The sequence below is a fragment of the Diadema antillarum genome, unplaced genomic scaffold, assembly GCF_040938485.1.
Source record: "Diadema antillarum isolate AM-2024a unplaced genomic scaffold, OU_Dant_1.0 seq00000853_RagTag, whole genome shotgun sequence".
Classification (NCBI taxonomy): domain Eukaryota; kingdom Metazoa; phylum Echinodermata; class Echinoidea; order Diadematoida; family Diadematidae; genus Diadema; species Diadema antillarum.
The window spans coordinates 1,164,104-1,189,802 of NW_027271724.1; the positions used below are offsets into that span (position 1 = coordinate 1,164,104).

Consider the following 25,699-nt stretch of genomic DNA (forward strand, 5'->3'; position numbering starts at 1 on the left):
ATTCCGCCATCATTCCTCTTTTATTTCTGAAAAGAAAGAAGACGAAGAAGAAGAAAAAAAACACAGAATCAGCATCATGAGCCACCAGGTGCACAAGACTGAAAATTTCAGCCTGAAAACTATGTACAATATATACAGTATGCAGAGATGAAATGATAATTGGGGGGGGGGGGGGATGCAGCACACTGACGGATGTTGAAAAAAAATGCAATTAAACAATAAGGGATTGAATAATGGGGGAAAAATTGATCTTGGACTTGGACACACGGTTACAGGGACGGACAAGAGTAAAGAGGGTGAAATAAAGGCAATGACTTACAAGATATCCAGTGCTTAATTATGATGTAGCTCAGCATTAATCATTAAAAACATTTTTTAAAACCAGTACAGCAGACTATATCAATACATGTATCTAATTGTTCATGGAGATGTTAACTTAACACTCAGTCCTATTTAGAGATTAATACATGTATAATTACAATTTGTGAAACTTTATCAACAGCGGAAACACATGTATGTATTCCCTCTGACAAATTTCAAAGTGTGTAAACAAATACAATTTCAAATTTTAATACACTGTAGCAAGGTCAAAATATTTGGCACAAGCTGTACGTCACACAAGTCTTTTGTACAGTAAAACCTCAGTATACAGTAACAAGAGAGGTCCCACTTGCCACTCATAAAACGTACTCACATTGAACACGGAAGTTTATATATTTTATATATTGCAAGTTATTTCATCTAAAGTTCATGAACAGTAATACAAAAGCGTCAGGATTCATAGTATCATAGTAAATGCAATGGAAAATGTTACATTTCCAGCTTGAACTGTACTTACAATAGTTATGATGCCCCAACAGTGAGTTCACTTTATGTTACATGATAGCGTACGCACAAAAAGAAAGTATAAATTTTAAACAAACGAACGGACACACGCGGTGATAGGATATTATAAGCCGTAATATAATTTTATGTTGTTTGAAAGTTATAAAATTATGAAGTCAGGCATTAGATTGCAAATCCACGTCTTGATCATTGATGAGACAAGGTATAAAACTCAAAGAACAGGACTGTAAGGGTTGCATCAATATCTGTTCTCAAAATTAGAAAATTGCGAGCTAAAACCAATAGGATATTGCTGGTAGTAAAATTTTCCAAAATTTAAAGCAATCATTTCTCCTCCCCCCCCCCCCCCTTTTTTTTTTTTTTTGCTAATGGAGAACACTTAAAAATGAAAAACTGCTTGCCTTTACTGTGTTGTCCTCCCAAGAACGTAAGGGATTATGAATTAACAGAGTTTAGTGACACAGTATTGGAAATAGAGTGATAACCCGATTTGACATGTCTTAGTGCTCGTTCATCATGCTTAATCAAGGCAGGCGGAACAGGGGAGGGGGCGGCTCGGGCCTCCCCCCCCCCCCCCCCCCCCACATTTTCACCCCGGAAGTGGCACCGGAAAGGAAAAAAAATAGAATGTAGTTAAGTTTTTGACGTTTTTGTGCTTGTCACGTTGAAGATACCCCGAAACGGAATCAGAAAAATTGAGCTGAAGAAATCTTTTTTTTTTTTGCTTGTTAGCTGATGAAACCCGGAAGTGGCACCAGGAATATAAAGTGCCCCCCCCCCCCCCCACACACACACACACACACTTTTCAAAACGTGGCGCCGGCCTTGTAATAATCTCAGATCTGATGTGTTATGCAATTTTGATAAACGTTGTCCAGAAAAGTTGTTGATGCAAACGTGTTGTCGACATTGCAAGTCATGTGAGATCTGTGGTGTCATTAAGATGCGTTTTTGCTCTCAGGGGCGTGTTCACTTGCCTCCAATCATATCAGTTTGCCAACAGCTGAACAGTGTCATATTAGCCTATACCAGTCTCCCGTTACTATATCGACGCAAACTGAATCGCATACACGTGACGACATGAATAATCATCCACGAGTGCTCATAAACCTCCCCCATATATCGTCCTCACTGTCGTTCTTGCGGGACAAATGAAGTGTCGCTGTCAAAAGTCCCAGAGTCAACTTTGGAATGAGTTGCAGCTTCAAAAGTTCTTCTCCTCCGGTTCACATTCTCTTTACATTCAGGCTAGTGCCTTTCCTCATAGGATTTACTGCATATCCATTTTAGTTTTGTTATAGGCTTAAACTTTATGCACTCGTTTTGAACGTATTCCGCGCATGCAAAATCATGTCCCGGGATATGTTCGTCAATGTTACATCCATCTTGACTACGATCGCGATTAATATCGTAGGTGACGATGATTTCTCGCCTCCAGGTCCACCTCGTCCACCAAAGAGCGATGTCGCTCTCGCTCTTTTCATTGCCTACATCATCCTCATCATCGTCTCAAATTTCCTGATGCTAGTCGCTTTCGCCGTCGAGAAGAAACTTCGTACGTATACCAACTACTTCATCATCAACCTGGTGATAGCCGATCTCTGCGTCGGCCTCCTCTTGATCGCTTCAATCGTCAACGTATACCACCCCGAAAGCTGGCTATGCAAACTCCATCTGTCACTCAATGACGCCATACTTAGCGTGTCCGTGGTCGGCGTCGTGATCATCTGCGTTGATCGACATCGAGCGACGTTTGATCCCATCGGCCACTACACGTCTCGGAGGAAAAGCCGAGCCGTGTTCGCCAACGTGCTTGCTTGGTTGGTCTCCTGCACGTTCTGGCTTCCCTACACGCTCGGCTGGGACCTCGCCGCTCGTGCCTCGGCGGATAGCGACGACAGCCTCGACAAGGCCTGCGTCCCGAGGTACGGCATGCGAGCGGTGTCGGCCCTCGTCCCGGCGGCAGTCACCATCGTCCTGCCGCTCGTAATCATCTCCGTGCTCTACATCCGCCTCATGTGGAAGATACGACAGACGACCAGCAAAAGGCAGGTCATTCACCAGGGCGGCGACGCCTCCGTGCAGGTGGTGACTTCTTTTTCGAATTCTATGGGCAGTACGATCATCACCACCGACGGAAAGAGCACTGGCAATTTCAAAGAGTCAACTTTGAAACAAGGGGTAAAGTGCAAGTTGTTTATTTTCCTTGTACTTTAAGAAGTCAAAACTCAGTATTTCACGGATGCCGATAAGAACAATACTATCATATCGCCTATGGCAGTGTATGGTGTATTTAGAATTAGTCTGACTCTGTGAGAAATATGTCATCGGTGCGCTGCAAAACTATTTTCAAATTCACTGGCAAATCAATCCGCAGAATTTTACAATCTATCAGCTATACGTAACTAACCAAATTTCAAATAAATCCAATTCGATTATAAGGGTACTTTATTTCCATACAACAAAAGGTAACACATAATGCAAAATGTACATTTGACAATTGCGTTCGCATTGTTATTCAGAAGAAGTACAAGTCATAAAATGCGATTCAAAATATACGTGCGAATGAATATTCATACTCTGCAAGGATGACGAAAATGTAAATATACCGACGGGAAATAAACAAAAAATATTGCAATAATGACAATCATTTTGATACAAGTGCTTGCATAATCGTTTTTCACAGTCCATGACGCCACCTTGTCCAGTCTTTTATACTGAAAGCCTTGATTTATTTGTTTATTCAGATGTGAAGTTTTAAATCAATTTCATTGAGGAGACACATTCTGCTCAAATCGGCACGTAACATTTATGAATTTATTGTTTACTAAAATATTTTGCAGGATACTGCTCACAATCAAGATAATATGTAAAGATTTGTTCCATCTTTTTTCTTAAGTACACGTAAACATTGCAAACTGCATGGTTAGGGGCTTTGATCGGTCCATAAGATCTGACGAGTGAAACCATAAATCCGTATTGCAAGCATGAAAATTTTTGTGAGGAAAATGCGTGGATCGTTCATATTTTCTATCTTCATTTATCTATTTGTTTATTTACTTATTTATTTATTTATTTATTCATTTATTTATTTGTTTGTTTATTCATTCATTCTTTCATTCATTCATTCATTCATTCATTCATTCATTCATTTATTCATTATTTTTACCCGTGCTCAGGAGTCGGATCCGGAACGGGAACGGGAACGGGAGCGGGGACGAGAACGAGACCGGGAACCAGCAGCAGCCTCTGGGAAAGCGACGCGTACCTTATCCTTCATCATTCTCTCGTTCTTGGTCGCCTGGATACCCCATCTCATTTTCCTGGTCGTCACAACTCTGGACCCGTCCATTCTACGCGAGAGGAAGCTGCCAGCGGCTCTCCTTTTTCCAATCTCCCTCATGCGCTACACCAACAGTTTCTTGAATCCCGCCAGCTATGCTGCGGCACAACCATTGGTGCGTACAACGGTCGCCAAATTGTTCGGATGCGGCGGCCCACGATCAAAGTGATGTCCAGTCGCGTGATAATAACAAGGGTTGCTGTACCTTACCACCCCTCCCCCCCCCAAAAAAAAAGAAAGAAAAAAGAGAGCAAAAAATCTGTTTGAATGCACTTGTTAATTGGTACGGAACACTTTCCCTCCTTGTATAACATTTTATTTTCATCATCATGACTATGTAGATGTATGTATTTATGTATGTATGATGTGTGTCCCAATACAGTACCCTTTGGTCCAGTCAGTCAGTCTTCAGACGTAGGGCGCTGTGGCATAGTGGATAACAGAGCCCTTGAAAGGGCTCTGGTGAAGATTCCCGACACCCGATTGGAGGATCGACCCGAGTTCGATTCCCGCCCAGCGCCGTTTACGTCATTGGACAAGATGTTTTACCCACCATGTCCCTCTCGACTCATCAGGTGTATAAATGGGTACTTGGCAACGCTAGGGTAATAATAATGGCAGGGCCCTCTGGTAGAGCAGTGGCAACACTGAAGAGGCTACCCTGAGTAAATAAGACCTAATTATTATTATTAAACCGCAGCTGGCTGCATTTCTTCCCTTTATTTCAGTTGCCGTAAAAGTAAGCATTCCACGCCACAAAAACCAGGGTTTTTAGACGCAGATTGCACGCCGAAGATTTCTAAAAACCACTCGATAATCTGATTTCGTCGTCGCTGTGCTGTGTGGTGAACGGTTTGTCATTATGAAGGCTCGACATGAACTGTAATCTTCTTTAGAAATATTTTTATTATCCAATCTATGGAGTGTTTATCTTTCTTTATTTGCATAATTTGATATTCCAACCATCACGACCATCATCCATGAATTCGCTGTGATAATACTCCAGCGTGCATAAAATACCGCTAATTCGAACTCCAAATGCATCGTTGAGCCACGTAATAATAATAAAAAAAATCAGTATCTCAGTATAGGTTGAAAAGAAAACAACGCAAATGTGACATTTACAAATCCACTCTTTCACGTACGCACACACACACACACACACACACACACACACACACACACACACACACACATGGATTTTTAACAGAGATAATTTCTAGTTTTGTTGATCTTAAAGATTGAAGTACATGTATTGGCTTATTTTAATTTTTGTCTTTTGGCATCAAAGACTGCACACATAATTTACAAAATTCGAAGTGAGTTGCTGCCGTAACATGTACATTATCATTCGGAATGCTGTTTGAATTTTCACTTGAAGTTTGAATTTGAAATGTTGAATTTCATTTATTTCAACACAGTAAAAGCTTGCGATCAGCAAACACACACACACACGCACACGCACACACACACACACACACACACACACACACACACACACACACACAAACTGCTTTTTCGCAAGGCCGTGCACATAAATTCACAGAGTACAATTTAAAAATGTATAAGTTGAAAACAAATAAAATTAGAGCAATTGAAAAGCTTGCCAAGTATGATAACACTAAAGTAAAATATGTGAAACATGGGAGACATGAAACGTACGGAGGTGACCTGCTTGTTAGGTTAAGAAATTAAATATTATGAGACAATTTGTGAATTTGGCAAAAGACGTAAAAGGCAAGCAAAATAATCGGATTCTTTTCATACTGAAAAGTAGTGCGATATATCAAAATGCACATAACGAGACATAGTGTACATACACCGTAAGTCTATAGCCACACCTGCTCTGTCGATTCTTGTAACATTTCAATCTTTCAGATATATTTCATTTTAGACATATTTCTATATACTACGATATATTAAAAAAGTGCCAATTAATCCGAGCCTACTGCAGGAACTACGCATCGTATGTGCTTGCTTTTTTTTTGTCGTATGTATTCTATTTTTAGTAGGCCTAAATACGTTTGATAGTGCTAGTGACTTACACAACGCATCGTATGTGCTTGCTTTTTTTGTAGTATTATATTCTATTTTTAGTAGGCCGAAATACGTTGAAAAGTGCTAGAGACTTCCACAACCTGCATATTTTGCCTGCTGAAATACTAGTACTATAACATGGGGAGGAGTACAAGTATCCTTAGGTAGATTTAGAGGTGTGTGTGTGTGTGTGTGTGAGGGGGGGGGGGGGGGGGGAGTCATCCCACGAGACCGACACCTACGAGTCATACAGCCCACGAGTTCGATAGTGCAAACAAGGTTCATAGGACCCCCTTTAACAGAGAGTGAAAGGGCCGGGCTCGGCCGGCCTTCATTTCACTGTAAATGCGCAAAATAATAATAGGCCAAATGCGGTACCACAATCGACCGCTCATTTGGCCAAACTCTGGGGGTAGTCTCGGCCACGGCTCGGCCCGGGCTCGGTCCGGCCTTTTCTCACTGTAAACGCAAACTGGGCCAAATGCGGTACCAAATTGCGACCGGCGCAATCCCAGAAATACTAATCATTTGTTTACAAGCAGAGCGCCACTCCGACAAAAATGATATTGAAAGGTTTGAATCAAAAACCCGGCCGAGCCCTCCACGTAAACGGACAGAATTGCGGGGCCGAATACCGCAATTGAGGCCGGACTCAGCCTGAGCTCGGCCCGGGCTCGGCCCAGCTCTGCACTGTAAACGGGGTCTCAGTCATGCATACAGCCCATGAGTTTGACACTTATAGGCAAATAAGGCCCATGAGTTCGGACACTAGGTAAAAACAGCCCACGAGTTTAACATTATTTGCTTAGTGTCGAACTTCTGGGCTGTATGACTCGTGGTCTGTGTGACTAATAGACTATTATGATTTGTGGGTGTTGAACTCTTGGCGTGCGCCCACTGTGGGTGGTGTATCATTTGCAGTGATACAGAACTATCAAGAATTTCTTGAAACTCATTGAAAAAACAATCACAAATTCAGTCATTTCCAGTAAAGTTTTTGTCCGAGGCATCGGAACATTTGATACAGGAAACACACAAATTGACATTCTGGTTTGATTTGCAGGTTGCATATTTTTCTGTAAGTATGTTATACACATGTAGATATTTAGTCATTGGTAAACAGTCAAACCGTATGACCTATTGATCAGTCTGAAGATGTACACTTTCATGTAGCTTTTTTAAAAGAATGATTAGAGTTAATGTGAACACGCTTACTTTCCTCTGTGGAAGAAAAATCTTCCCTTCCTGTTGTAGCCACATTGATTTCACATTCTGCTTCTTAAGCTTTTCTCAGATAATCTTAATAACCGCAAAACATCTGCTTGCGAGTGTCTTACGGATGAACAGTTTCACAGGCTTTGCATGTCTGAGAGAGATAGTTTGAAGTGGGGAGGGCTTGGCGTTCGTCGAAGCGGGCGAACTTCACCACAACTACAGCACTGTACAGTGTATACAAATAGCTCGGGGATGGTACAATTGGTGGCGTCTGCGTACATAATTATATGATGATGAGATGCCTTGTTCAGAATTCGGCTTACCATGATGATTCGGACGCAGGTATCGATTCAAGGCAATCTGTGAATGCTGGCTTCTAGGCCTATTTTTGAGTTCAGTACAGTTTCAGTTTTATTCCTGCATTCCACTGTGATACAAAAGCTCTTACAAAGTGTCGACATTATCTCATATGAAATCAATATATTTCATTATGTAGAATACTTGTACATTGAAATAATAAATTTGAGAGCAAAGATATAAACGCAATGTCATATTGAATGAACACTGAAAAATACTTATATAAGGTTTAAAGAATATAGATAGAACGCAGGGGAAGATATTCGTGAGCATATACATGTAGTTTGAATAGGAAGATCGTTGATAAAGCTTTTCTGAGATTTCTATTTATTGTCGTCAAGCTGTTTGATTTCAAGACTGTTTCTGGGTCAAGGTTTACAGCTTTGCGGATTTTGGCACGTCACAATTTTACTCAAGGCGTGTTTCTGTTGCCTGTAAGACAGCTTTGGCATAGAGTGTCAATCACTTCTGATGCTGATGAGCATAGCGCGTCAGTGATTGGTTGGGAGATGGTGTTCACTATTTTACGTCATTGACGGAGTTTGAATGGTTCCGTGGTTACTGACTCTCTGAACAGATTAGTGACCTCCAAGAACACGTCGGGCACGGGAAGCGTTCGATGCGTTGTGATGACCATGACAACACTCTGCGTTCGCATGTATCAGTAAAAATCAGACATTTTTTGTTCCACTGAATAGCATTGAGAGAAATCGCCTGTAAATACAATCGTAAATTAGTATTTAAGTATATACATCTTAACGACCGATTATGTTACGTTTTTGTCGATAAATGCATGGAAATAAATTTGAATCAAATTACGTGATGTTGTAATAGTAAAGTCACGTGTATATTTACAAACAAAGGCAAATAATATGTGCAAGAGATGCGGTTGCATGTGTAAGACTTTTCTAGACATATCTCAGCACATTACGATAAGTGTGTGTGTGTGTGTGTGAATGTGTGTGCGTGCGAGTGAGTGTCACTGCAAGTGTTTCGCATACCTGCGTGTATAGGTTTTTGTACAAGTCTCTTTTGTTTGTTTGTATGAATCTAAAAAAAAACCACACACACCATATTTCTCTACATAAACACAATCTAACTGTTGCGCAGCATAAGTGAATGGAATACTAGACGCCTTTGCATCAGTTTCGTTGTGAATACGATGTTGATCTGGAACGAAATTGAAATTAATAATACATGTGTCTGTGTGTGTGTGCGTATGGTTGTGCATGAGAGAAAGAGAGAGAGAGAGTACTGGGTGCACACGATGTACTCTCCTCGAATGAGAATTTTAAAGTGTACTCATATACATGGGTTTGCTGATGGCGGTGATAACAAGATGCGTTCAGCAAATTACATAGCAATATTTATGACTAAATGAAAAAAAAAAACGAACTTGAATGAATTGAACAACTTTCACTACCCCCATTATTACAGATGCCATGTTGATGTTTCAGGAGAAGGAAATGTCATTTTTTCAACGCATTTTTAATTCGAAGGTAAAGATAAACACCAAACATCAAATCCAGACGCACTCCCTGCGGGTATTCCTTCCGTGAAAAAGACACAGTATATATATTTTTACGTTTCATTGCATTTCATTTCCAGCGACACACAAAACTTACACATAGGGCCTACAGAGTAATACAAAAATACTGTGAACTGAAATGTAATACTTAGTATACCGAATCAAGATGGTAGGAAATGGAGGGGACTGCTGAAAAGCAGGGTTTGTAATTTCTAGTCTCCTCATCAACAATATACATGATTGTGTAACTAGGGTTTCTTATAGGGTTTTTTTTTTAAGACAGCTTACGTGTGTGTATGGTGTGTGTGTGTGTGTGTGTGTGTGTGTGTGTACATTCGTGCGGGTGTTTGTGTATATATTTTTTATATGAATTACAGATTTCTTATTTGAATCATTCAAGACACCGTCCGTTCAATCCTTTTGTTTGACTGTTTGTTATATACTATTATCATAACACGTGCAATACGAATTTCTGTATTTTTAACAGACAATAAAGTTCCTTGAATCCTTGTATATAGGCCTAAATATATACGATAAATAAATGAATAGATAGATACTTGCACTAATGCATCTTGGTAAGTTCGTGGGATTTTCATCCGCAAGCACTTTTACAGAGCACTATTCCAAACGTCTTGACCGTTTATCATCAGCGTCAAAAATCATTTATTTCATTCACATTCGTTTTCCTCTACAGTGCACTCCAATTCTTAGTGAGCACGGTTATAACGATATTCTCGTTACAAAGAAGTAAAAATCCAGGTCTCAAAAACATCTATCATCTATACATCTTTACATCTACTTTACTGGTCGGCTTAACCAAAATTTCCGTACAACGAAAGAAAACCGCCAGTCCCTAAGACTTCGTTATAATTACGGGAGTGCACTGTACTACAGCTTTGCAGGTTGCTCTTGCACGGGAGTACTTTGTAGTGAAACTCATAATCAATTAAGCAGTTTTTGAACCACCAAAAAAAAAAAACCCACGACTTTCGTAAAGCGAAAATTCCCATCACCTGAAAACGTAGAGAGCTATGATGACGGTCGTATATATTTCAGTTTTCCACGTATTCTTGCCTCCGTGATAATCTTGTCAAATCTTCCATGCCTCAACAATTCAATCAAATTCTTACGAAACGTTATTTCACCATGAAATTTGACTTTTTTTTGGAATTATGAATGCTGTACGGAATTCCAGAAGAAGAAAAAAAAAGCGACAGGATAGCAAAACGGGAGCACTTGAAGAAACACCTTCTTCGTTCTCACTTTGACTAGAGACAAAAGTAAGTAGATAATGATGATTAAAAGCAATGTTCCCTATCTGCCTGTTTTTCTCTTTGTCTCCACTTTTAACTCCCCCCCCCCTCTCTCTCAATTCTTCTCATCTCTCTGTCTAATATGCTGCAAAGGACCAACATTTCGACGTATTATGATATATACGTGTATATGTATATATATATATATATATATATATATATATATATAAAGACGATGAAGACAAACAAGTTGACATAATGCATTAGATTCCAACTTCATTTATTTGTTTATTTGTTTATTTCATTTATTTATTTGGAATATAATGCATTATGTCAACTTGTTTGTCTTCATCGTCTTCATGCTCTTATTCCAACACGCGGATAATAATACCGTTATATATATATATATATATATATATATAAGAGTAAAAACAGTCGCATAAAAACACCGCAGGAGCAAAAAAAAAAAAAATTGGACTAACGTGTTTTTTGTTTTTGTTTTTGTTTTTTTGGCTCCTGCGGTGTTTTTATACGGATGTTTTTACTCTTGATATATATCCTTCAGACCCTTCTTTGTGAGCATGTTGTGAGTTATACAACTTCAGAATAAACGGCGCTCTCACACTTTTAGAAACTCGAGAAAGAAATATGTTAGAACAATTAGGATACAAACATAATAATCGGAAGTGCTCACTACAAACTCATGCCCCTGGGTGTTCTCTTCGGTTATTCCGCGTTTTTATAGCTTCGTTGTTTAATTTTCCACAGGTTTCTTTCAAATGATTTACAGTTTGTCTGTTTGTTTTTTTTTTTGTGGTTCGTTTGTACGATTGATCCTAAATTATACATTATCATGGTGGTGTTTAAGTATATCGATAACAATAGATTTATCCTTGCAGTTTTATCCTTGATAGGCACAAGATTTAGTGCATTATGGCGCGAGGGCTTTTTAGTTCCAGTCACACAGCCATACTGTATTGTACGTCTGAAAGCATTTGCTTTTAGTAGTCGCCTCCTGCCTTTTCCTCGCTTGTTTTGTTTTCAATTTTGTCGGCGGACTTTCATCCCATATTGCATAAGTGTAATGTACGAAAGAACTGCTGTAAAATCAATAACGTTCGTACTTAACGCGCGTATATTGTACAAAGTGTTTTTTTTTTTCATTAGGCATATCCTTTGTCCCCTTTTCATTTGTGCACAGCATGTTTTCGAAATTCTTTGACATAAATCTTACTTTGCTGAGTACACGTATCCTTGCTTGGAGTGATGTTCGTTATTCCAAAGGTTCGTTAATCCGACAAAAAAAAAATGAGGTTCGTTATTTCGAAAGTTCATTATTCCGAAATACACAAAAATTCCGTGTACCTAGACGTTCGTTAATCCGAACGTTTGTAGCGTTATTCGGAAATTTCGCTGGTCCGAAAACAAAATAAGGTTCATTATTCCAAAGTTTTTGTTAAACTGCAAATGAAATTAGGTTCGTTATTCCTAAAGTTCGTTAATCCGAAAATGACAAAAGGATCGTTAAACCGAAAATACATTAAAGGAAATGCTAACTAACGAACCTTTACTGTGTTTTCGGATCAACGAATCTTCGGATTAACGAACCATATTTCATTTTTTTTTTTTAAATTACGAACCTACGAGACAACGAACTATAACCAGATAACCAGTATGCTTTAAAAACAGACATAATTATTTGGGGGTCATGTAGCATTATTGCCGATATTACTGTGATCATGAAATATGCAACATATTAAAAATGACACAACTTTGTTATTTCATTCGCCGACTTTGATGATAACTGAATTGATATGTTCGTTTGGCTTCACTCTTCTTACTGAAATCGACAAAAGGAAGTTTCCCGAGCGCATTATCCACGCATGCCAACAGAGGTGTATATTAAGTACTTGTGTGTGTGTGTGTGTGTGTGTGCGAGTGTGTGTGTGTGTGTGTGAGTGTGTGTGTGTTTATTATTTATTAGTTTATTAGTAGTTCATTTTGTTCTTCACCTCTGACGTGAAAATTAAATTAGGATCTATAGTATATAATCAGGAAATGGGTTAAATATATCTGTGTATAGCGGTGTATCGGTAAGGTTTCACTGCCACATTTTGGGTATGTGTTTGGGAAGATTTTAAAGAATAATTTTGTTTTTTTATTTGTTTATTTTTTAATGGTGCACAAATTTAAAAATATTCTATATAGTTGGGGAAATAAAGTTTATCGTTGAGAGAAGAAACTAGCTTTTGGTGTTAGAGGGTGGGCAGTCATTTACGCATTATAGTGCAGTGTGCTCAAATTTGTCCATGGTTGGCAATGTATGCAAATTATAACTAGAGAGGGGCCGTCAAAGGCGGCAGACCCACGCCTAAGTACAAAGTCGGGGTAAACATAATGTGCATTCGGTCATCTACCAGAATTCGGCCACTTAATTGCCAGTGTGCTTTATCACCAGCCAGTGAGTTCTACCAAAGATCGTACACTGAAGTGTACGATCTTTGGTTCTACAGTCACATCACACGCAAATCACATAATTACACATACGGTATTAACACTCATTCACGTACAGGAAAGTCCTTAAGTCTCCTCCAAAAATCCATCGAAAATCCCAAATTCCACCGTCAAAAGTGCAGAATCGGAACTTTTCCAAGCGCGCGCGAATGAAGTCCAGTTTTAAGAGTATTGTCTACGCGACGGGTCGCGGAAAAAGCGCTAAAAATCGAGAAATACGCCGTTTTCTTGCGGGATATTTTGATTATAGCAAGCCGAGAGTGTGATGATATCAAAGGTCGTATGAGTGTACGATCTTTGATGGTATCCACAAAAGCAAAAAAGAAAAACAAAATTTACGTACCCCCTAGGCAATTACCCCTATGATTAGTGTCTACGGGAATTATTCAATGCAAGGGTTGAATGCAAATGTCTACTGCACCAGTATTCGGCCACCAACGAGCGCCGCAACGTCCCCGGTGCAATTTTGCACCAACAGTGTAGAGCGCGATGCATTTTCAGCGGCCTTGCACACGCATTGACATTGAGCACGCATATCGTGCAGTGTGACTGCGACCGAGCAAAATTCTCCTCCAACGAAAAAAACAATCAATGTTAATTTGAAAAATCATCAAATATCAAAGGTCGTATGAGTGTACGATCTTTGATGGTATCCACAAAAGCAAAAAAGAAAAACAAAATTTACGTACCCCCTAGGCAATTACCCCTATGATTAGTGTCTACGGGAATTATTCAATGCAAGGGTTGAATGCAAATGTCTACTGCACCAGTATTCGGCCACCAACGAGCGCCGCAACGTCCCCGGTGCAATTTTGCACCAACAGTGTAGAGCGCGATGCATTTTCAGCGGCCTTGCACACGCATTGACATTGAGCACGCATATCGTGCAGTGTGACTGCGACCGAGCAAAATGCTCCTCCAACGAAAAAAACAATCAATGTTAATTTGAAAAATCATCAAAATACGGGCCAGTTTGTGATGACGGAGAACGAACTTTCATAAATCTAGAAGGACATAGTCCCTCAAATAGGCCTAAACGTAAATTTCGGAATTCTTACGAACATTTGAGCAGCGAAGTCGGATCGTTGGGGAGTTTATGTCTTCGTATGGTAGCGGAAAATCGCAAAGTGAGAAACGGGAAATTTTCGGAATGGTCACTATACCATGGGGTCAAAACTTCAAGGTCACACAGAATTTGCAAGGGTCAACCGATTATCACCAAAATCTAATCGATTCTTTCCTGTCATTATCCAAACATTCCCTGAACATTTCGTGCAAATCCGTTTACCCGTTCTCTTGTTATCTTGTACACAAACAAACAAACAAACAAACAAACAAACAAACATACAAACAAACAAACAAACAAACAAACAAAAAAACAAACAAACAAACAAACAAACAAACAAACAAACATACGGAACCCTTTACATAACCCCCTGCCGATTTTCATCGGCGTGGGTAATTAAGGGTGTAGGTGGAAGTTGTTTAGAAATGTATCCTGTATGCATAGTCAAGTTTCGTCTTTCGTTGGTAACATTCCAGGGAATTTCTATGGCTACCCAATTGGGGATGAGAGTTCTGTCTCTCTTTGTTGAATTCAATCTTTGTTTAATTCTAATGTTTTTTGATGTAAATTATATGTAATGTAGCCTGTTGAAGTTGTGAGACTGTATGCATGCTCATTGATGCTTAAAGGGGTCTATGGCCTGAGTGGGCTGAATTATACCCAGAACATACAGCGAGGGTGAAGTAGCTTCTCACATGTTGTGTTTATATGAATAAGCCAGGTTTTGGCGCCAAAAACGTGGGCAGTCATTCATACATTAGCATAATTGCAGTCTGCTCAGAGGTGTTCATGGTTTGCTATGCATATAAGTTAAATCTGTTTGTCAAATTCCTCTGATGCAAATTTCTTTTTGATGCCCTTTGATGCAGATTTTATGCAATTACTGAGCCTTGTGAATGTGGCCTGTTGAAGTTGTGAGATTGTATGTTCATTGATGCTTAAAGGGGTCTATGGCCTGAGTGGGCTGAATTATACCCAGAACATACAGCGGGTGTGAAGTAGCTTCTCACATGTTATGTTTATATGAATAGCCAGGTTTTGCCGCCAAAAACGTGGGCAGTCAGTCATGCTTTACCATAATTGTAGTCTGCTCAAGGAGCAGATGTGTTAATGGCTTACTATGCATGTAAGTTAAATCTGTTTATCAAATTCCTTTGATGCAAATTTCTTTTGATGCCCTTTGATGCAAATTTCATGCAAATACTGAGCCTTGTGAATGTGACCTGTTGAAGTTGTGAGATGGTAAGCTCATTGATGCTTATTGTTAAAGGGGTCTATGGCCTGAGTGGGCTGAATCATACCCAGAACATACAGCGGGTGTGAAGTAGCTTCTCACATATTATGTTTATGTGAATAAACCAGGTTTTGGCGCCAAAAACGTGGGCAGTCAGTCATGTATTATGATAATCGCAGTCTGCTCAGATGTGTTCATGGCTTGCTATGCATATAAGTTAAATCTGTTTGTCAAATTCCTTTGATGCAAATTTCTTTGATGCCCTTTGATGCAAATTTCATGCAAATACTGAGCCTTGTGAATGTGACCTGTTGAAGTTGTAAGATGGTAAGCTCATTGATGCTTATTGTTAAAGGGGTCTATGGCCTGAGTGGGCTGAATCATACCCAGAACATACAGCGAGGGTGAAGTAGCTTCTCACATGTTATGTTTATATGAATAAACCAGGTTTTGGTGCCAAAAACGTGGGCAGTCAGTCATGTATTATGATAATCGCAGTCTGCTCAGATGTGTTTATGGTTTGCTATGCATATAAGTTAAATCTGTTTGTCAAATTCCTTTGATGCAAATTTCTTTTGATGCACTTTGATGCAAATTTTATGCAATTACTGAGCCTTGTGAATGTGGCCTGTTGAAGTTGTGAGATTGTATGTTCATTGATGCTTAAAGGGGTCTATGGCCTGAGTGGGCTGAATTATACCCAGAACATACAGCAAGTGTGAAGTAGCTTCTCATATGCTATGTTTATATGAATAAGCCAGGTTTGGCGCCAAAAACGTGGCAGTCAGTCGTGCATTTAATACCATTATTGCAGTAGACTCAGATGTGTTCATGGTTTGCTATGCATGTGTTAAATCTGGTTGTTAAATTCAAGTGGGTCTTTATAAGTTCACTCAATTGATGAGAGTTCCGCCTCACTTGGTGGAATTCTAATATGCCTTTTGAAGTTGAAAAGGGCATGGTTATGCTTTGTAGATAAATTATAGATAGGGGTGTGGTGAAAGATGTTTAAACACTTACTTTGTAGGTATGGTTAATGGATCCCCAGTCCACCCATACCATTGCTGATAGAAAGTTTTGTTTTTAAGTTATGGAATTTCATTTGCATAATGGTATTTACACTTAATAAAAGGGAGGAAATAATATAATATGTAGTTTTAGGGTGGTTGCGTATGATATGTTTTGAAAGTCAAAACAGACAGTTTTGTAACTCCAAAGTGGACAGAACCAGTTTCTTGCTGGTATGCCTGCCATGTAGGCAAACTGTAAGGCTCGGGGGTGATGCTTTTATTGTTACATTAATACACAATGGGCGTTTTCGCATCGGCCCGGTGTTTCGGGGTGGCGCGCTGTTTTCTGACTTGGGAGATTGGAAAGTGTCTCGGGCTTGGATTCTTGTCGGGCTGGTGTGGAGACGCCTGATGTCTTGTTTATTTGTCGGTTTGGAGTTTTTGTGTGTGTGTGTGTGTGTGTGTGTGTGTGTGTGTGTGCTCATTGGGCGTTTTTCACGTGGGCCCGGTGGGGATCTGGGCCCGGGATATATATATATATATGTTTTTTTTTCTTTCTTCTTTTCGCGATCGCAAATTGGCGCGCTATTTCATTTATTATTCGCATCAGCCAGAGCATTATCAAGTGGCGCGATGGTTCGCATCGATTTATACTGCTGTTTCGGAGGTTTCCAGAGTTACGGACTCGGGAGGATTTCTTGATAATAGCGCGCTGATTGGTATATCATTAAATGGCGATCTGTTTCGAGATCGGGTTAATCTCCCGAGTCGGGAGGTGGCGCGCTGTTTCGGGGCGTTGGGCTGGTGTGGGGACGCCTATTGATATAATTTTCGATGTGAATTACACCACACCCAGAATGTACGAATTCTTGGTTTGACATGGGCAGAACCATTTTCTTTTTCTTTTCGCTGGGATGCCTGCCATATATGTTAACTGTCAGGCTCTGGGGTGATTTGTACACTATATTTATACAATGTTTTGTGTTTTTTTTTTCCCCCATCGATATGGGTTTTGGTGCGTGTTGCACCACACCCAGAATGCACAAATTCTTGGTTCGGTATGCTTCATTTTTTATTTTTTTTTGTATCTAATATAAAAGAAGTTATTATTATCTACCCGGTTCAAATCAGTTCATGTATGTCGGGTAAGAAATTACTGTTAAGTTATGTGTGTAAAGTACGCAGACTTTGCAGAAACTCTTTTTTTTTTTTCTTCGTATGGCTTTGGTGGAGGGCCGCTTTCAATCATCTCCTTATGTTATGGAAAGTGGGTTAGTTGTTTTGGTATGGAGGTTTATTTTTGTAGTGTTTGAAGTTATGTACAGGGTAGGTATATGTAGCACATGGGTATCAGGTTTTTGTTACCGAATTAGATATTGGGATAAGTTAGGCTGCAATAAGAGGGAGGGAGAGGGGATTAATTCTAGGAGTGAAGGGTGTGAGGTGAGTGTTGTGTGCTTGAGGTGTTGTGAGCGTGAATGTTATGGGATGTCAAGTCGTGGTAGGGTTGCCTGTTTCCATTTTGAGGAGTTATTTTCAGTCAGCGCAAGTTCGCACTTTGCAATTTCCTGTCTGTGTAATCAGTTGGGAAGAAATGTCCTGGGAAAGAAAGTTTTTTGTGGGTATGTTTGGGGTGTGATTGAATTATCTGTTGGGAATAAGGTTGTTAGAATTTTTGGGATATGTGATGTAGTATATGAATAGTCTGTCTTCTTGTACATTTATGTCTTTAAATGTAAGAGGAATAAGAGATAAGTTGAAAAGGAAGAATATTTTTGAATGGTGTAAAAGTAAAGGGAGTGATATAATTTTATTACAAGAAACATATAGTACACGGGAGGTGGAAGATATATGGAAGTTAGATTGGGATGGACCTATGTTTTTCAGTCACGGATCAAATCATAGTAAGGGTGTATTAACGTTGATATCTTCACATTTAAAATTAAAGATTGAAAAAGTGGTAATAGATGATGACGGAAGATATGTTATTTTTAAAGGTGATATGCAAGGGGTTACTTTGGTAATGGGAAATTGTTATTTCCCTACAAGAGATAAAGAGAGAATGCAAGTGGAGTTTTTGCAGAAATTAGATATTAGTGTATCTAGGTTGTATAATCCTAATCAATTGTTTTTTATAGGAGGGGATTTCAATTTGATAATGAATGGAAGTTTAGATTATATGGGACCAAGGAAGGTGTTGAAAACTGTTTTTAATGAAAAATTTGAAGATTTTCTGAATAAATATAATTTGATAGATATATGGAGAAAGAAAAATCTGAATAAACAACAATTTACGTTTAGACAAAAATGGCCTGTTATTCAAAGCCGTTTAGATTACTGGTTTTGTTCTTCTAGTTTACAACACTCTGTGAAAAAGTGTGAAATAATAACGTCAATAACGCCTGATCACTCTGGTGTTTTGTTACAGGTTGAACAGTTGGTAGATATATTTTGTTATGGTAAGTCATACTGGAAATTTAATAACAGTTTATGTATGGATAGAGAATTTGTTGAAAAATTTAGTAATGAAATAATTAGATTAAGGGAAGAATTGAGTTTGAGTATTCAGGGTAAACGAGTGTTATGGGATTTTATGAAAATGAAAATGAGGGGATATATTATAAGTTATTCTAAAGATAAAGCAAAATTGAGAAGAAGTAGAATAGAGGAGTTAGAAAGAAATATTGAGGAACTAGAGAACCAGATATTAGTTTCATCCAGCAATGCGGTAGTAGATGATATAGAGGAGAAGAAATCGGAGTTACGAAAAATATATGAGTATTCTCGACAAGGTTTGAGAGTTCGGTCTAGGGCTGAATGGTTTGAAGAAGGAGAAACAAAAACACAGTATTTTGAACAATTGTTGAAATCTAATAAAAAGAAAAGTGTTATTAAGGAAATATATGATAATAAAGAACAGTTGATAAAGGATGTAAATGGAATAATGAAAGTAATTAGGTTATTTTATGAAAAGTTGTATTTTAATAATGATGAAAATATTTATGATATAAATTGTGTATTTTTTGATGATATTCCGAAATTAAGTGAAGAGAGTAGAGAAAGTTGTGAAGGGAAAGTTAATATAAATGAATGTTTTATGGTTTTAAAATAAATGAAAGGTAATAAAGCTCCTGGAAACGATGGCTTCACAGTGGAGTTTTATCTCACTTTCTGGTCGGTTCTGGGGCAAATGATTGTAGATGCTCTGAATGAGGCATATGATGAAGGGGCTTTATCAATATCAGAAAAGCAAGGTGTTATTACTTTATTAGAAAAAGAAAATAGGGATGTACTATACATCAAAAATTATAGACCAATTACACTTTTGAATGTAGATTATAAGATATTATCTAAGGTGTTATCAAATAGAATTAAAGAAGTTTTGGGAGAGATTATTCATTTTGATCAAGTTGGGTACATAAAGAATAGGAATATAGGAGAAGCGGTAAGATTAGTAGATGATATGTTATTTCATTCTTTGCACTACACAAGTGGGTTTTTGGTCACAGTGGATTTCGAAAAAGCGTTTGATTCAGTTGCACATGAATTTTTATTTCGGGTCTTACATAGGTTTGGTTTCGGTGAATCGTTTTGTTCCTGGGTTAAGGTGCTTTATAAGGATATTAGCAGTTGTGTTATGAATGGAGGGCACTCTACTGGTTATTTCAAAATCAAGAGAGGGGTTAGGCAAGGTGATCCCCTGTCTCCGTATTTGTTTTTATTAGTAATTGAAACACTGGCGCAAGTAGTAAGGAAAGATAACACTGTAAAAGGAATATGTTTTGGGGGAAATGAAATAAAGCAAATTTTATATGCGGATGATATTTCGTTGTTTATAAAGGACATAAAATCTTTAAATAGGTTACAGTATATTTTTGATGAATTCGGGAAAATAAGCGGTTTAATTGTAAATAAAGAAAAATTTAATTTTTTGTGGATGGGTAAGGATATAGATAAACCTGTATTATCTGTATCTGGAAAATATGTGGATGCAGTTAAAATTTTGGGGTTGAATTTTGTAAGAGATGTGAGGGGGAAGAATGAGATCAATTTTAAAGAAATATTAAGTAGAATAAAAAAGTTGTTAGGATGGTGGAAACAGCGTGATTTAACACTCATGGGAAAAATTCATTTGTTGAAAACTTATGCATTATCAAGGTTAAATTATGTTTCATCACTCATAGTTGTTCCTCAATGGATATTTCCTGAATTGGATAAGATGGTTTTTGAATTTTTGTGGAATGGTAAAGACCGGGTAAAAAGGAATATTATGTATCAAGATTATGTTAATGGGGGACTGCGAATGATAAATTTTAAGCTGTTTGTCAAAACGCAGCGTATTATGTGGTTGAAACGTTTATTGTATGGTGAGAAGAAATCTGGGTGGAAAATGTATTTTGATTTTAGTTTTCGATCAGTAGGAGGAAGGTTCTTATTTTTATGTGACTATGAATGGTCTAGATTGACATTGACAAATCCAGTTCCACCTTTTTATTTAGAAATGGTTAAGGTATGGCAGGAAATGGATAAATGTAGGAATTTTGAAGATGAAGTGATGAATCCAGTTATATTTAATAATAGAAAAGTATGTATAAAAGGGAAGAGTATTTTTGATTGTGATTTATATGAAAAGGGTGTTTATAATGTACATCATATTTTACAAGGAGGTTTTATTAAACCCGTTGGGTATTTTCGAAATTTAGGTATTATGGGAAATGGTATATTTAAGATAAATGATATTTATAATGTTTTTCCAGAAAAGTGGAAAGAGTCCACAGGGAGTGTAAGGTTTCAGCAAATTGATGTATTAAATTATGATATACAGGTGAAGATTTTTGGTAAGATATTAGAATTTCAAAATATTAAGTCAAAAATAGTGTATGAGTATTTTGTTACAGCTTTACAAGAATTGTATACTCTGGAAATAAGATATGGTGAAGTGAAGTATGATTGTAGTGATAAGGAAATTAGAAATTTATTTCTTAGACCTAGAAGCACGACTTTACTTAGTAAACATAGGGAATTTCAGTTTAAGTTGTTACACGGGGTGATATATACAAGGGAACATTTGTTTAAGTTTGGTTTTGTGAATGATAATCTTTGTTCTTTTTGTCAATTGGAAAGGGAAACTTATTCACATATATTTTTTGATTGTGTGAAAGTAAAGCCGATATGGCAGTTTCTTATTGAGTTTTATGATTTAGTTGAGTTAGAAGAATTAGAATGGAGAGATATCTTTTTAGGTTTACGAGGTAGTTCAAATAGAATCAAATGCGTGAATGCCTTGATAATTTTGATGAAAATTGTAATATTTCGGTCAAGAGAACAAAATAAGTTACCCAAGAGGGAAAAGATAAAGAAATTTGTTTTGGATTTTATAGAGGAGGAAAAGAACGTTGCGGTTAAAGCAGGTAAGCTCGGTTTTCATTTGCAAAAATGGGAGCAGTTGAAACTTTCATAGAGTCAGATGTATGGTCAGTTTAGGTTTTAGCCGTTTTAATGTTTAGGAATCGGTATATGTATCAGCATTATGGTGGTCACTTTTTTTTTCCCCCACGTAAAATGTTTAGTTAGCTTCGGTTTTAATTTGGTGTGTGTTTAACTGTCAAAGAAACAGGTAACCAAGATACCACAAATATGTAGTGTGACTTGGCGTGCAAATGTTGGTGTTTGTGAGTGCGCACTGGTGGGTATGTTGTTGTTTTGGTTGATGTCTAGTGCATATATGGGTGTGTGTGTGTGTGTTGAGGGAAGGCTACGGGGGTGGGGGTATGTTAGTGGGGAAATAGGTGGGGATGGTTAGGGTCATAGGTAGATGTAGTTAGGTTAGAGTAGAGTAATGGTTAGCGGGGAAATAGGTGGGGATGGTTAGGGTTAGGTAGATGTAGTTAGGCAATGGTAGAATAATGGTTAAGGGGTCAGGCAGGAATATGATTTGTTTTGATGATATACACATATGGTTATTTTGTGCGGTACGGGGGGGGGGGAGGGGTGGTTGATAGGTTAGATAGAAAAAAAATGATGAGTTTTGTTCGGTTAAGTAAAGAATGCTTTTTTTTTTAATATGTTGTAGGAACTGCTGTATTCTCAAGAGAGTGTAAGAGAATTTATATAATGAAGTGGATATTGAGCAATCTGATCAAGTTGATCAAGATTTTTTTTCCCCTTTTAAGAGCTATACTTTATCTGATATATTTGTGTATATAGTGTGTGCTCTGCCAAAAAAAAAAGAAAAAAAAGAAGGAAGTTAAGTGAAAAAAGTGATTGAGTAGCACACATCTCTTAGTCGGTGTGTGAGTGATAAGGCACATTCGGATTGGCTTGATTAGGCTGATCAAAATAGCTTTTTCTGAGAATTATGCAGATTTTTATGTCATTTCTTTTATAAAAACAGGGTATGATTTGGTAAAAAGAATCAAATATATTGTACTGTATGTTTGAAAAATGATTTAGCAGCACAAGAAAGAAGAATGCAGCTGCTTTCTTTTTTTTTGTTGATGGACGTATTAATTTTATTGTTAATATGGATTTCACATTGAATGAAACTCAAATAAAAGAATATTACAAAAAAAAAAAGTGTGTGTGTGTGTGTGTGTGTGTGTGTGAATGTGTGTGTGTGTGCGTGAGGGTGTGTGTGTGAGGGTGTGTGTGTGTGTGTGTGTGTGTGTGTGTGTGTCTGTCTGTCTGTGTGTAAATTCTCCACACACACCATGCTGTGCTGCGTTTGCGTTGCACTTTTCGATCAGGGCAAGTAATGCACACACAAAACAAAAATTTTTGTCATCAGAAGGCCATTTGTGCATGTTGGATTTATGAAATCCTTTGTGTGATCAGTAATGACCCAATTTTTCGGACACATCATTCGAGGTTGGCGAGCACATCATTTTAAAAACATGTTTTAAAATGGGATTTGCAGTTATAGCATCGGTTACCAAGGTATAGTGGATGCGTCTGACAATGACTTTGCTTGAAATAACTTTTTTTTTTCCCAAGCCACGAGACTCAGGTTTTCAGCCATTATGATGTACTTGTAGTTCAAGCAAATAACATCAACAAGTTTAACTGAAAAAAGGTCCTGCGTATAGGACTTTTTTAAAAAATGGAAAAGAAAAAAAAAAGCAGGGAAAGAAGAGGAGCACAAAAACAGTAGAATGTATAGCGGGCGGACGAGCCTAAAATGGAAATTGCAAACAAAAACTACATACAGTATGTCTTGGGTAAAAAATGTCCATGGGATATTACATGTAATATCGGTGGAAAATTGAGAGGGGCGGTGAATTATTAAAGGCAAAGTAAGGTCGAACGTAATGTGTTGACAATAAAAACGCAGCTGGTATTAGATGCGGCGAAATATAACACCTACAAGGACCGGAGTTTCAAAGAAGAAGAAGAAGAACATATATATATATATATATATATATATATATATATATATATATATGTATATACATGTACATGTATATATATATATATATATATATATATATATATATATACATATATATACATATATATATATATATATATATATATACTCCTGGAAGAAACCTTAGGGAGACGTTCGTGAAATACATACCTTACAGCGACAATGTAAACCCTGAAAAGAGTGATTTTGTCGTAGTTTCTATTTTTGCATATAACGTTAAAACATTGGAAATGAAGATCTCTTTTTAGTCCGAAATATGAATTGGAGCCAAGAAAATTCATTTCAGATATTTATTCTAAAAGTGATAATTTTGTCTCCTTTAGGTTTTCTAACCCAAGAGTCCACCTTAGGGAGACACTTTGAAAAATAAGTATCTTTGGGAGACCTGTTTCCATAATGTGCCAATATCAAATTTCATATTTATGTATCACATATTAGGGAGACAGAGTTTAAGTACAGACGTATTCATATACATATTGACAGCAATACGTACATTATTTTTTTTCTTCCTTCTTTTTCTTATTATTTTAATAGCATTTCTGTTGCTATGCTATTGCTTTTGTTCACAAGGAAATATTCAATTCTTATGTTGTTTTAATAATTAAGTACTCGTAACTTAAAGTTTCATAGCCCGTACCAGATTTTCATTTGCCTTTCCTTTGCCCTCTATCCAATTTCAACCAGATTTAGTGACTTATCCTAACATCTTATTGCAAACATTTCGATATACATTTAGCTATATTTGATATTGCTGGCTACCATGGCAACCATAACTGATAACCATGTCAGTCAGATTCATTTTTTTTTTCTGTTCCACTTTCAATTAACAAAATTACAATGAATGGAATGGGCGTTTCTGGGCTGAAATTTGCTGGAGAAGCAACATGTGAAGTGATTATGGTCCTAAAAATGTTTTTCTTTTCATGTCCATTGTTTGTATGTGACAAAAGCATCAAACGTCGATAGCGAAAATAAAAAACCTGCTTTTTACAACGATTGCCCTTCTATAATGTATCATTTTGATTCCTTCACTCTAGTTATGCCTGTAATATCATTGCATTATCATAATCAATTATTATCTATCTACAAACTCAAAATTCCAATATCATGCAAATGTGAAATGTGATAACTATACATGTACGCCTACCTATCCCAGGTCACAGGTCTCAAAATGTATTTTTAATGTCATATGAATAGCGCTCCATGTGATGATCTTGAGAAATTTCCACCATAGCCAATAATGAGATTCTACTTACTTATCATTTGTGGCAAATATGAGAATGATTGGTCTATAATAAGACATGTATACAGGGATGAAGATATTACACAGGAAAATCATGTTTTTAGCATATTTCCTATGTATTTCTTTATCGTTTCTCGTAAATAGCGCCCTCCATGGGTGACCATGAGAAAATTCAAATGTACGGTCATGCAGCATGTGAGTTGCTCTATCCATGTGCCAAATATGATGGTGATACATTAAATGATTTAAAAAAAGTTAGACCCCCCCCCCCCCCGGGCTTGGGAAGGGTCAAAATAGCTTGGGCTTTTTTTTTGGGGGGGGGGGGGGCCTAAATCCTAACAAATCCTAAAATCTGTCAGATGTTGCCACAGACTATATAGGTGACCCTGCATCACAAAACGCACAGAAAGTCGCCAGACATGAAATTTTAGTTAAGAGCATAATCTAAAATAGCAGACTTTAAGTTTTAAAAAGATGTATAACTCAAATCAAATGGACTCTCCTAACATATTTTTATCTAAATATTGAAATGAAAACACACACTCAGGAAAAGTGTGAACTGAGAAAAGAGGCTCTGAAGTGCAGTGTCTATTCAAGCGCTAACTAAATCTTTACCAAGCCGCGCTG

The 25,699-nt window shown here is 37.6% G+C and overlaps 1 protein-coding gene across 1 annotated transcript; it reads left to right on the plus strand.

The window, feature by feature from the left end:
* Positions 1 to 2,196: 2,196 nt before the first annotated feature.
* LOC139740410 (histamine H2 receptor-like) lies at positions 2,197 to 4,358 on the plus strand. The gene is made up of 2 exons (XM_071651002.1): positions 2,197 to 3,027; positions 4,026 to 4,358. The coding sequence occupies exons 1-2, from the start codon at positions 2,197 to 2,199 to the stop codon at positions 4,356 to 4,358; spliced, it is 1,164 nt and encodes a 387-aa protein (XP_071507103.1).
* Positions 4,359 to 25,699: the final 21,341 nt, after the last annotated feature.

What these genes read in the sequence shown, in the direction of transcription:
- LOC139740410 (XM_071651002.1), top strand. Translation starts at nt 2,197, where the DNA reads ATGTCCCGGGATATGTTCGTCAATGTTACATCCATCTTGACTACGATC. An exon ending in AGTCAACTTTGAAACAAGGG is followed by an intron (nt 3,028 to 4,025) that starts GTAAAGTGCAAG and finishes ACCCGTGCTCAG; the next exon opens with GAGTCGGATCCGGAACGGGA.